Consider the following 13,318-nt stretch of genomic DNA (forward strand, 5'->3'; position numbering starts at 1 on the left):
TCAATATCAAAGTAGTGATAATATAAATCTCAATATCTAAATTATGATTTTATAAATCTCAATATCTAAATTATGATTATATAAATCTCAATATCTAAATTATGATTATATAAATCTCAATATCTAAATTATGATTATATAAATCTCAATATCTAAATTATTATTATATAAATTTCAATATCTAAATTATGATTTAATAAATTTCAATATCAAAATAATGATTATATAAATTTCAATATCTAAATAGTGATTATATAAATTTCAATATCAAAGTAGTGATAATATAAATTTCAATATCAAAATAATGATTATTTAAATCTCAATATCTGTTTTATTCCAGGTGTACACTATATTTTAAAAAGCAGTTTTTCACGACAAATTTTTAGCTAAAATCGGAAATAAAAGCTTGACAAAGTGTCCATGAAAATAACCCAATGGCTACTTTTGAAGCAATTGGAACAGCCCAAAGGAAAATGCCATTAAATATCAAAATCCTATAATCTAAAAATCTCAATGAGAAATGGTTTTCGCGGAATGTGGTCCGATAGAATATCTACTATTGCATATCTACAAACATCAAAATTCGAGAGGTTCGTTTATCGAAGAACGTAATTCATTTCTGGAGTTATTTACAAGGCCGTTCCTAAAATTAAACACAACCCGTCGATAAATCAATTTTATGAGTCTTATTTTTCCCTCAACCGCGCCCCCTGGAGTATCGACATCGGAAATAACGAAAAAATCCCAGAAATAAAACGTAACCAAAAATCCCCGGTGACCGAGAGATATTAAAGTGGGAGGGGGAACCAACAGTGTTCTTGTTCGTAAACCAGCCCTCCACAATCGAAGCCCATCTGTCCCCTCCCTTCCTCCTTCATAGGGGTCCGATTTTAATCGATTTAGTAGGTGACTGATCGATACGTAATCGATCTTCGATACCCCTAGTTTTATTTTTCGTTGTTGTCGGTAAAATATCTCTAAAGAAGAGTATTAAATTTTTACTACGCTATTTATAAGTATTATTCGAATTGTCATCAATGGATTTTCCGTGTCTTTCATTTTTGGCGACGACTTCGCCAAGTTAGCAATAAGATTTTCGGCTCCCGGTACAATGGCCAGAGCCATGCCTATGGCCACACTGGCTTCGGAAAAGCGAATGGCCTTCTTCGATAGCTCGTGTACGACAAGCGATCGTACGTAGAGCTTTCGGAGAATTGATTGTTGGAACTGAGGAAAGTGCTAGCGTTGCCTGTGGATCCGTTCTAATCCATCCGCCTCCAGCGGGACTTGTACGAGAACTCTTTTACACTGACTCATCTACGACGCTTTCCCCGTTAATAGCCTAGACTATTATTCGAAAAGTATAGAGTAAATAGACTGTACCTCCCTCTCGTCTTTCATCGCGCTATCTGTTGACTGACAACTCCAACCCTAAGTATTTTGCGTTAACTGCGAGCTAAAATCCTGTAAGTCATAAAGGCGATCCTTTTTCAGTTTCAGTACTTTTGTATTTACACTCTTAAAATTAATTTTCACGTATGCATTCCACTCACCTATAATTCTTAAAATAAATGAGATAATTTCAAATTTAATTGTAAATTAATTATTAATAAATTGCAATTAAAAATCCACTTGTTGTACAATAAAACATTATCAGGTCTAACCCTAGCGAGGTACGGTTAGCCAATATATATAGAATTACACAATATGGGAATTGATTTACATAATTTAATTTCAATTTTAGTTAATTAGTTTATGTACAAGTGTCGCATATATGTCCTGACCCAATAAATTATAACCAAGAACCTTTTTAGAATTTTAAGAACTTTCGAGGCTACTCGTTTACATAACCAAGACGTAAACTACCTTGGCTACATAATCAGGCCTCGGACACCGAATTTCTGAATAACTCGATCTGGTTCACATTATTGACTGGATACATTTAACCCGTTGTTGACGGTGCCGTAGCATTTTACGTCAACTAATTTATAACAGGTCCTTGATAACCTGTAGTCATAACAATGATAATTTATTTGATATTACGCGGGAATTAATACAATTAGAAGTTTCATTTAAACCAAGGAATACCTTTGCGTGTGGTACCATACCAGAGTGGCTGAGAGGTCTTAGGTTCGATTCCTGCCCGAGGTGATATGATTTTTCTCAGTCACTCTGGTATGCTACCACACGCAGAGGTATTCCTTGGTTTAAATGAAACTTGTAATTGGCTACATATATTGAAATTCGCAATTCTATTTAAAACAGTAACACCATCGGTCGGGGATTCGTATTACTTCGCCCTCTAATGTTCGTCAAAATTCATTTGCCTATAATGTTATTAATGACTGGAATAATTTGCCAACTGAAATAATTTGAATTAAGTATCGTTCTACTTTTCGTAAATCTGTTATGGCTTTATTGAACCCTCTGGATAATTAATATTTTTCTTTATGTGTTATTTACTCCTGTATTGTATAAATTGTACTAGTGTTGTTAATTTTCCAAAAACATAAAATGCGAAAAAATTTCCAGAAAATTTTCCGAATTGCGGAAAATATTTTAAATTTTTTATCGACATAAAATGTCTAATAACAGTAAACATTAATAGTGTTACATTGTTAGTCAGTTTAAACTAGTCTTGAGGTTTAGTTTTACTTTTAGATTTGAAGAAATGAGGCGAAAATGCCGCTTTATTTCAATTTACAAACAATACTAGACTAAACATGGAGTTAAAAAATTTTTAAATTTTTTTCGGAAAAATACGTAAAATTTCCGGAAAAAGGTCTCCGTCATTTTCCGCGTAAAAATTTCCGACTTACAACACTAAATTGTACCGATGTACATGCCACTGGCTTAATGTGCAACTTATAATATAAATAAATAAATCTTCAGTGAGATACGTGAATTCGTTTCCAAACAGTGATTTTCGTACTTCACTCGCTTAGATTTTGTCTCTTATATTAACGGGAGTATAACCTTTTCAGGAATTTGGGGCAATACATAATTCCCTCCCCTAATTTTTCAAACCACATGTTTTATGTAGTGTGAAATACAGTGGTTTTTGAGGAATTATCCCACTAAAGTATCCCCGCTTTGGTAAATTGATATTGCTTTCATTTCCAACATCTACTAGAACGCTTTTCGTAAATCTAAAGCCACGTACCTCATTATTAAGAAATTATATTTGAATAAATATCAAAAATATTATGAAAATAATTAATTTATAGCTCGGATATTGTTGTTTATTTGTTAATTAAGGGTACATTGAAAAAATAAACACTAAATATGAAACAATAAAGGTTTCAAGTGAGAAAACCTCTTCAGGGCGGGCACGCTTCCTCTAAGAAGAATTGGGTGTTTCTGCTATCGTTCTAGACTAGCGCCATGAACGAGAAAAGAGAGAAGCTATGGCGCTCCCTACCAAACAAGGACGGTTCTACTCCGTTTAAAGTGGTTAAGTTTACTAGTTTCTAACATTGTTTTTTTCGTTTTTTTTGCGCAGAATCTGAAATGCTCAATAGCCGAAGTCGTCAAGAAAGTCGTACCGCATCCTCACCAGCGGCAGCTCAAGCGGAAGTGGCTCGGTCCACGGCCGAGACCTGATTCGGCGGACGCTGGTCGCTGGCTCAGTGCAGTTCAGATGAGAGGGGTGGTCACTCCTTGGAGAGCGTGGTCGGCATGTTCGTCCCTGTCGGCGGCCTGCGTTAGAGCTGGAAGGGGGCATGAACAACGGCACTTTGCCGGTCATTCTCGATGGCCTGCAGCCGCTACTCGCCGCCAAGGACACCGGCGCTTGTCTCAATGGCACCCACTACGAGACTTTGCAGAAAGGCTCCGTCATCGCCATTCTCGTCATTCTCGGAGTCATCAACTTCGCCGTCATTGGTGGTAAGCCCCCGCTCTTCGATCTCGAGTTCCCTCTTCGCTTTGTCCCGGCATTAGGGCTGCGCGAGTACTCGAACTCGACCTCGTTTAAGTGGGTACGTTCAGCAGCGCTCATTGGACGCACCGATTAGTAATCCCTGACATCGGTTTCCTACTGTACGCTTTTTCGACTTTCCGGTTTTGACGTCACGATGGTCATCGGATGCTCACCGAAGTCATCGGCTGGAAGAGTGGGTTTTTCCGATGACTGACGTCATTACTGACGTAAAACTACTATAAATTCCACGCCATTTTAAAAAACACCGATGACTGAATAAAAGCGTTCAGCAACTTACGACGTCATTATGACGAAAAAGCTCATCGGTGGATAATATAAATCCATCGGGTTTTTTTTCGTTGACTGTTACTGAACGTACCCAGTAATTGGAGAATACTCGTCGATTACCGAGTTCTAAAAAAATTGCATATTCGGGTACCCGATTACTCGAATAAGCTGCTCTCTAAACTCGTCGAGTATTAGTTTTTTCTATCCTCGTTGCTTCAAAGTTAAAAAAGGGGTTTTTACACATTTTTGGGGGGTAATAAAGGTACCTACCAAATTGTGGAAAATGTGGTTCATTTAAATTAAAGGAATATTTGGCATTGAAAGGTACTTAAATTTAATTTAATTATTACTTGAATAAAACCAGCTCCAAATCAAGTACTCGATAACCCGACCCGTTTAAAATATTACTCAGTTTTTTTTTAGTTACTCGACTCGAATAAGAGAAAGTTTCCTTTTAATCAAGCACTCGATTACTCGACTCGACTTCAATATTACTCGACTCGAATACTCAATGAAAAAAAATTTGGTACGCGATACCCGACTCGATTGCCTAAAACCACTGCTCGCACAGCCCTACCCGGCATGTTTCGCATCCGGACATGGTTCCTTACTAAATTTTCTTTCTGGTTTTACGAATTTCAAATCCAGACACTCTTTTGTACGTTTCTTCTTTTGTCGTCGTCGCGCGCAGGTAACCTGTTGGTGATCGCGTCGATCTTTGTCTCGACGAAATTGCGAACGGTGACGAACTTCTTTATCGTGTCGTTGGCCGTGGCCGACCTGTGTTTAGGTTTGGTGGTCCTCCCTTACTCGATCAGTCTCGAGGTGCTCAAGATATGGATATTCGGGGACATTTGGTGCCAAATCTGGCTGGCCGTCGACGTCTGGATGTGCACCTCTTCCATCCTGAACTTGTGCGCCATCAGCGTCGACCGATACCTGGCCATAACCCGTCCAGTCCACTATCGCAGCCTCATGTCTTCGAGCAGAGCGAAACTCCTGATCGCCGGCGTCTGGGTCTTCTCTTTCATCATCTGTTTCCCTCCGCTGGTCGGCTGGAACGACCAAGACCAACCGCCGAGTGACCCGGCCGACGACCTCTTCAACGGCTCCTTCGCGGCCAGCGGCAACTCCGGGCTGGCCGATTCTGGGTCGGGCGGTCGGCTCGGCTCGACCCTCTTGATCAACTTCGACATCGCGCTGTCCAACGAGACGGACGAAACGGGCGACATGGGGGTTCTGTCGCGCTTCTTCGCCGCCTACGACGCTCAAGACGACGCCACCGGAAGTAGTCATTCCGGGGAGACGGTTCGGAGCCCTCAGCCGACGTCCGGCGTCTTGGACGCGACGGCGGCGACGGACGACGCCAATTATACGTCCCAGCCTAGTTGCGATTGCACTTTGATAAACAATAAAGGGTACGTGATCTACTCGGCACTCGGTTCCTTCTACATTCCTATGTTCGTCATGTTGTTTTTCTACTGGAGGATTTATTTGGCGGCCTTGCGAACTAGTCGGGCCTTGGAACGCGGCTTCTTGACCACCAAAGGGTCTTCGGCCAGCGGTGGCAGCGGCAGCCAAGACAAAGCGAACAGCGACTTGACCCTGCGCATGCACCGGGGCAAGTCGGCCGAGAGCAACTCGAACGAGGCTCACCGCCACTCGGGCGACATCATCATCCCCCGCAAGAAGGCGCCGCAGTCGCGCGCCGCCGGACACGGACACAGCGCCAGCGTCAGTGGCGGCGGCGGCCTGCAACGGGCCGGCGCCAAAAAGTACATTCATTTCACCGCTTACCACAGCGGCGGTGGTAGCGGCAAATCGCCGTTAACCAGCAACGGCACCAACAACAGTCTGCTGGAAGGTGAGGGTCACGGCGTTCGGACGGATTCCCGCGCGGCCGCCGTTCGCCTGAGTAAGCGCAACATTCGGTGGCACGCCCGCCGCTTCCACTCGGAGGCCAAGGCCACCAAGACCGTCGGCATCATCGTCGGCGGCTTCGTCTGTTGCTGGCTCCCCTTCTTCACCGTGTACCTGACCAGGGCTTTCTGCGAGGACTGCATCCCGGAACTGCTCTTTTCCATTTTTTTCTGGCTCGGCTATTGCAACTCGGCCATCAACCCGCTGATCTACGGACTCTTCAGCAAGGACTTCCGGCAGGCCTTCAAGAGAATCCTCTGCCGCTGCTTCGTCAAAGACGAGGGCATCTCCTCCCTCATCAAACAGATACATTTACCCACGTTCTTCGACGAGAACAATCTCGAAGAACCCCCTCTGCCCTAAGACGCCCCGTTCCCCATCCTCGCGTAGTGGCCCCTCCCAAATTCCATCCAACCCCCCTGACCCCGACGCGTCCTCGTAGCACTCTCATTTCTCTCCGGGCCACACCATCCTCTCCGGAAACACGCGAAAAGTTCTGGAATAGATTCTTATCGTGATTTTACCATTTTAAAAACTCGAATTGTTTCTTCGGGGTACGATTCTATATTTCCTTTCATATGGATGGCTTTCGATTAATTCATTCTTTACTTTTACTATTACGAGATCAGTATCCATCTAGGCCATACACTCGAAACACGTATCTTTGTAGGCTCTAGAATGTACGCCGAATCACTGCTCAAACGTTACCGCGTTTACTTATCGCTCTATTGATGTACAATGTAAAAATTCAACTGCCTACGGATAATTCCTTATTTTTTTACCATATTTCTCGACGTAATAGTTTTAGAAAGTCGTCACTATTTTGAAAAATCAGCGAGAACCGACAAAGGTACGTGTTTCGTGCGGAAATAGGGACAGGGACACTTTTCCGTTCGAAATATATTATTTACTTCCGTTCTCACTTTTAAATTGATTTTATTCCCTTTCGAGAAGAGTTTCGGAAGCTTCGCTTTAAGCCGTTCGTCGATCTCTCACACTTTCAATCTGTTTTGATAGTTTCACGGTGGTACTCGATTTTGGCTTTGGAGAGCCGCGAGAGGTTTTAGTCTAGCGTGATACGCTGTACCATCCGCCAAGTCGTAAGCTACCTCGTTTGGTTTCGTAGGTTCGCGACAAAAAAACCACTTACCTAAGTTACCTTGGCGGCGAGTATAATTTTGATTCCAAAAGTAATTGATAAAACAAAAATGGTATTTTGAATCCTATGTTAGTTCGAAGGCTTTTAAAATACGTAAACATTTTTCGTATAATACTCAAATATAAAGCGATATTTTTCGAAGTTGCGAATCGCTTTTTAGTTTTTTGGACCTCTCCAAAGTCATTTTTATTTATTTAAAAACTTTCGTCATTTTTTTTGGCAAATAATTAACTATAATAATTGGACAGTTTTCGAAGCAACTGGGTGTAAATAATTAACACTCAGCCAAAACGCGATAATCCTTTGGGAAAATAATGATGTTAAAAAAAACGTTAATAGCGCCGTTGAAATCGCGAAGCGGCTTTGGAAACTAAAATTAGGGCACGCTTAACAACAGCAAATATTTTTCGTCGCCTTGTTTCGTACGATTTCATTGATTATTTTTCAGGTATCTCTTTTGGAAAGCAAATTATTTGTCGGCGCCTTTGATTTTGATCTAGTCGTGCAAAGTTACCAAAGAGTAAAATGATAAATTATAGGTATATCTAAAAAAAACCAACAAAGAAACCAATATTGTGATAAACGTGTTTCAAAAGAGAAATATTTAGGAGAATATATATATTAAAAAAACTTTATTTATCGTCTATAAATCGTCGCTGTATTTTCGATTTTTGCTATAGGTTGAAACGAGAACTTATTTAAGTTACTGAGAGCGTACGAGTCCATCTTTAACAGAAGCCTGACGGAAAATCGCCATTCAAATTGAAACAGCAACATCTGTTGGGGATTTGTTTTATAATATTTTTCTTAACGCAATTATTGATGATCTAGAAACTCTTCCGTAATTCAATCGTTATATTTGTCATTTATTTAACAAATCGAATTTTTAAGTACAACTAATTATAGTTCTTACGACCGATACGAGATGGTGTTGCGTAATTGAAAAATATAGAGGGTTTTCGTTTGAAGAGGAGGAGCTTAGGTAGTAGATCCATATAACAGATCAGGAAGGTAGACTACTACGTTCTCCGTAACCTAACGAAGTTCTCGGCTGAAACAATAGACCAAAAAATAAAAACACCAAAGATGACATTTTTCTCCCAACCCCCTCCCACCCTCTTCTTATCCGTATATATAAAAATTGGTCTATTGTCTATAAAAAAGAATATCCATCCGTTTAATATTGTGTCGGTCAATAAATTGGGATTTATTTCTCTGTTGTATGGTTTACTTTCCGAACAAGTTATTGAAAAATCTTGGAGCTATTGGAATATAAACTAGAAAACGAAGAATAAAGTTCGGGTTTTATAGCTACGCATCAAAGTAATATGTAGAAGAAACATTGTATAAAATCTCATTGTTCTTTTCGTGCTTGGATGAATTTAAATTGACGACTATTTCTTTGGCGAACCGAAGATTCCCATATTCCAATCGAATGTTTTTCCTTGTCTTCGATAACTTTGCTGAATGTACATTTTTTCCGAGTAATGATTTTTAACTGAAATCCATGTTTAGCCCGGCGCGTCATAGATGGCGCTGGAATTTCCTTTTCGTTGACACCATTGTCAAAGGTAAAGCGACCTTTAGATATCTGTTAAGTGAATCCCAGCGTAGAAAGGTAGTCTAAATAGAGGGATTCGTCGCTGCCTGATCTAGGAATGGGGAGCCGTCTATGTATTGGAGGCTAGAGATTTAACTTAAAAGCGTAAATTTAGAATTTAATTAATACTAACATAAAATTAACAATTCAATTAAAATTAACATAAATTAACAATTCAATTAATACTGACATAAAATTAATATTATCATAAATTTAAAATTATACTAATTCTAAATAATAATTAAGAGTTATAATAATATTAAATAAAAATTAAGAATAAATTAGTATTATATTAAAATTAAGAATTAGATTAATATAATTCTAAATTTGAAATTAATATTAATATAAAATAAAAATTAAGAATTAAATTAATATTAATTAAAAATTAAAAATTATATTAATATAATATATTAAAATTAAGAATTATATTAATATTATATTATATTATATTATATTAAAATTAAGAATAATATTGATATTAAATAAAAATTAAGAATAATATTGATATTAAATAAAAATTAAGAATAATATTGATATTAAATAAAAATTAAGAATAATATTGATATTAAATAAAAATTAAGAATAATATTGATATTAAATAAAAATTAAGAAAAAATTGACATTAAATCAAAAATTAAGAAAAAATTGACATTAAATCAAAAATTAAGAAAAATTAACATTAAATTAAAAATTAAGAAAAATTGACATGAAATTAATTTAATTTTATTTTATTTTATTTTATTTAATTTTATTTAATATATAAAGAAATATTAATACTGTGCTTATCTCGTCTATTGCTCGGTTAACGAATGTAGATGGCGACATAAGCGCCGTACTTTATTTTCCCTTTTGACTAGAACCTAGCACCGCCGCTAAATTTTGAGCCCGCCGCCGAATTTATTTTTGAAATTTTCTACATAACATTATTTTTTTCCCTTCAATATCATTTTGGAACTTTTTTTCCAAAGGGGGAGAAACTTTTGCCCCTTTCGCGCCGCCGCCGCCGACAAAAATCAACGCCGCCGGTGATTTTCGCGAAACTCAGACGCCGACCCGAATCAAATCGGCGCTATGCTCTACATTTGGCCACGTATTTGAGATACCGTAGGTTTTTTTTAAATTATGTTTGGTTAATCGAAATAGATAACTTTTCGAATTTATGTACTACTAGGTTAAAAGACTCAATACTAAATTCTAGCGCAGGGAAATCAGATAATAGGCGAAACTATAAAGTCCAGGGGGGCTGAAAAGATGGTAGTCACGTGACTTTGTGGAGATCTGCAGCGCCATCTATCCTATGAAATACGAACTATTATTCATTTTATTTTGCTAATGGTGGTTTAAATTTTGATCTATTCGTTTAAATTATCTATTTATTATTATTATTTAAAACATTTTGTAAAAGAAAAGTGTAAGTTAATTAGCTGTCTGCAGTATTTGGAAGGAATAATTTTTTATTTAACGTCGCCCGGCCAACTAAGAACACGAGTTACCGAATCGAAGTTGGCTGTGAAAAGGTAGTCACGTGATTTTGTTTTCCCATTTTAACAAGTTGGTTAAGACCAAATTTATTTTATAGTATCGCCTATTAAAAACAATCAAACAGTAGACTCTTTATTTCATAACTTTTCCATTGACATATTGCCTGATTAATATAACAGTAAATCTTTGACCACGTCGTCAAAATTAAAAATTTAGGCTTTTTCAATCAAGCATTTTCATATAAACAAAGGGTTAATTTTGACCCCATAGGTCAAAATAAAAAAATCGTTTTCTTTGACATGTTCGAAATTGAATTACAATCGGATGAGATTAAAACATGACATCATCTCGGGTTTCGTGTCAAAATTTAAAAGCTTTTTTTTCCTTTCATTTCTGGGATCATGGGTCAAATCTTCGTCGTGACAGGTAGAAATTATTATTCATATAAATTATTATCCTGCATTGAAATGGCTACTCGGAAAAAATGTACGACATTGGAAAAATATAAATCTAGCTATAATTAAATTTTAGTTTTTAAATTTAATTTAATTTAGAATAATTTTAATCGTCCCCTTTTTGAAGCCCACGCTCCCGTTGTTTTTAATTGTTGGCGTAAATATGTGATTGTTGTATTATAAAATAAATATAAAAGAAAAGTTTATTGAAATAAATTATAACGAGAGTTGATGGGTTGAGAGTTCGGGATAAATATTGTTGCTACAAACTAGTCTCATTTAGAAAAAATAAAATAAACAAATAAAAAGAAAAAACAAACAAAAAGGTTTTTAAAAATCCACTCAAAAAAATAAACGAAAAATTAGTGAAACCTTTCGCACAAAATGACGAGAAAAAGTTTTTGGTATTTGGATAATTGCCATGATGATGAAAAGGTCAAAATATTATATATAGAAGTTTCTTTTTGTAATATGTATATAAAAAACGCAAAAAACACAAAAACAAAAATGTTATAGTTAATATCTTTTTTGGCGTCTAAATGTGATTAGAAATTAATAAAAAAAATAAAAGAAAAAAAAATTATTCTCAATGGCCAATAAAACTATTAATGAAAATTTACGTTGTTCAATTCCTGTTTATATATATATTTATATTTAAAGTAAATAAATAATCCACTAGGCTAATACACAAGGCACCACCTTAGGCACAAGTAACCTAGTGACTTATAATGACTTTTAAACAGGTGGCCGAGTTACAACGCGTATGACAAGCCCTTCGTGCCAACAGCTCCCTACACTCACTATTACCGTTAACCTCTAAAATATTTTATATTAATAGTAATTATACTACCGTAACATTATCCCAAACCCTATAGACGATTTGGGTAAAAATTCGCTAATTTGAAATCCAAGAATTTTTTTCCATAGACTTTATATGGAAAATTCTTCAAATGAAATGCAGGATTTTGTTAAAAATCCAAAATCCCATACCCCAAAATTCAAACGCCCGATCCCTCGTTCACTACGCCACAAATCACATATTTATTCCTAGTATCATAAGTATGTATAATTCATAAAAATGAAAAGGAATCAGTCACCTGGAAACTTACCACCTGTTTCACTCCGCATGTTGATGTCAAATGTATTAACTACACTGCGTAGGGATATTTACTTGTTTCTTAGCCATATCAGAAATTATCTATATGATCAGAAATTATATTTTATCTGTTACGATCCAATAAGGCGATAGCATAAATTGCAAGGTACACTGGGTAAAATTTATTTTGGGAAACATTTGACTAGAAACATTTTGACTAGAACACGTTTTAACCTATGCTTAGTGAAGCAGCCAACGAATTTCCGGAAACATTTTAGCAAGTTAGCTAAGACCATTACAATTTATTCTATCGCCTGATTCTGCTTGCATTGGGCGTGAAATTTGCTTAAGGGGGAAGAGTACCTTGCTGAGTTTCAAATCTTCGCACTAGATGTCACTAAGACAGACACTGTGTTCCTGCTCCCTAAAAAATTGTAGTAGCTTATTTGGGATAATTCCTCTAGAATATCATATTTGGTATATTCCAAATTTTTTAAATAAATATGAAATTTAAACCATGAAGTATCCTTAGTTTTTATATATTTAATTACCATGGTTAACAACTTCAACGTATATGATATATACCAAGGATGGTTCAAAGACGAAAAGTCTGCGTGTGCACTAGTCAAAGGTAGGTACGGATTTAGGCCTGGTCTTTATGGGCTGCAGCCCAGGGCCCCGTTCAATCAAAGGGCCCCTTCGCGGTCAAAAAATAAAAATAAACATTTTAATTAAAAATGAAAAAGGGGTAAAACAACTAAACTAAAGTTGGGTAGGCCCAAAACAATGTTGGTCCAGGGCCCCCAAAGTCAACGGTTCACCCTTGGTCAAAGGCGCATGGAAAGTAAAGTCATAAGTGTATAATATTGGTACATAAGTGTGACACTTCCTATTCTTCACATGAAAAAGTTATACTGAGAGCTATTGCGTCTCTTGCTAACGCGTCACACGTAGCCTAGTGTTGCCAATGTTCGAGATTCGAAAATCTCACACTTTGCATCTAAAAACAGCGAAATAGCCATACCAAAAGTAAATATGGGGAGAAAGTCTATCACTGCCTTCAGATTTTACCTTCCACCATGCTTGACACCCTTTTTGAAGAGCTAGTGATCACGTGATATTTCTAACCAATAAGGTTAGCGCATTACGCGCGAAGTAGTGCATTTGTGGTATTCCGGTCCGCGCTCAAGATGAAAATTTTGAATTTTATTCCCTGGCAACCATGTCACCGCCTCGCGATTTCAAATAGTCTTTCTGACAAATGCTGACCATTATTTCCTTCGAAAACGGTTGATTTTAATTAATAATTACTATATCAATTGTAAAATAAACAAAAAAAGCTCGTAGCTATAGCTATTATTTCAGTTAAACTTGCCAATTGTTAGGCTTTAACATC

General features: G+C 37.1%; 1 protein-coding gene across 1 annotated transcript in view; it reads left to right on the forward strand.

Moving 5' to 3' along the window:
* Nucleotides 1-7,346, forward strand: part of LOC149934422 (putative G protein-coupled receptor No9) — a 266,599-nt gene extending 259,253 nt beyond the window's left edge. Inside the window, exons 3-4 of the mRNA XM_090181103.1 lie at nt 3,503-3,888; nt 4,902-7,346. Coding sequence (XP_090037229.1) covers nt 3,723-3,888; nt 4,902-6,493 — 1,758 coding nt within the window. The 5' untranslated portion in view covers nt 3,503-3,722 and the 3' untranslated portion in view covers nt 6,494-7,346. The remainder of the gene's footprint in view (nt 1-3,502; nt 3,889-4,901) is intronic.
* Nucleotides 7,347-13,318: the final 5,972 nt, after the last annotated feature.

The sequence above is a fragment of the Leiobunum rupestre genome, chromosome 7, assembly GCF_980474605.1.
Source record: "Leiobunum rupestre chromosome 7, qqLeiRupe1.1.hap1, whole genome shotgun sequence".
NCBI classification, from domain to species: Eukaryota; Metazoa; Arthropoda; class Arachnida; order Opiliones; family Sclerosomatidae; genus Leiobunum; species Leiobunum rupestre.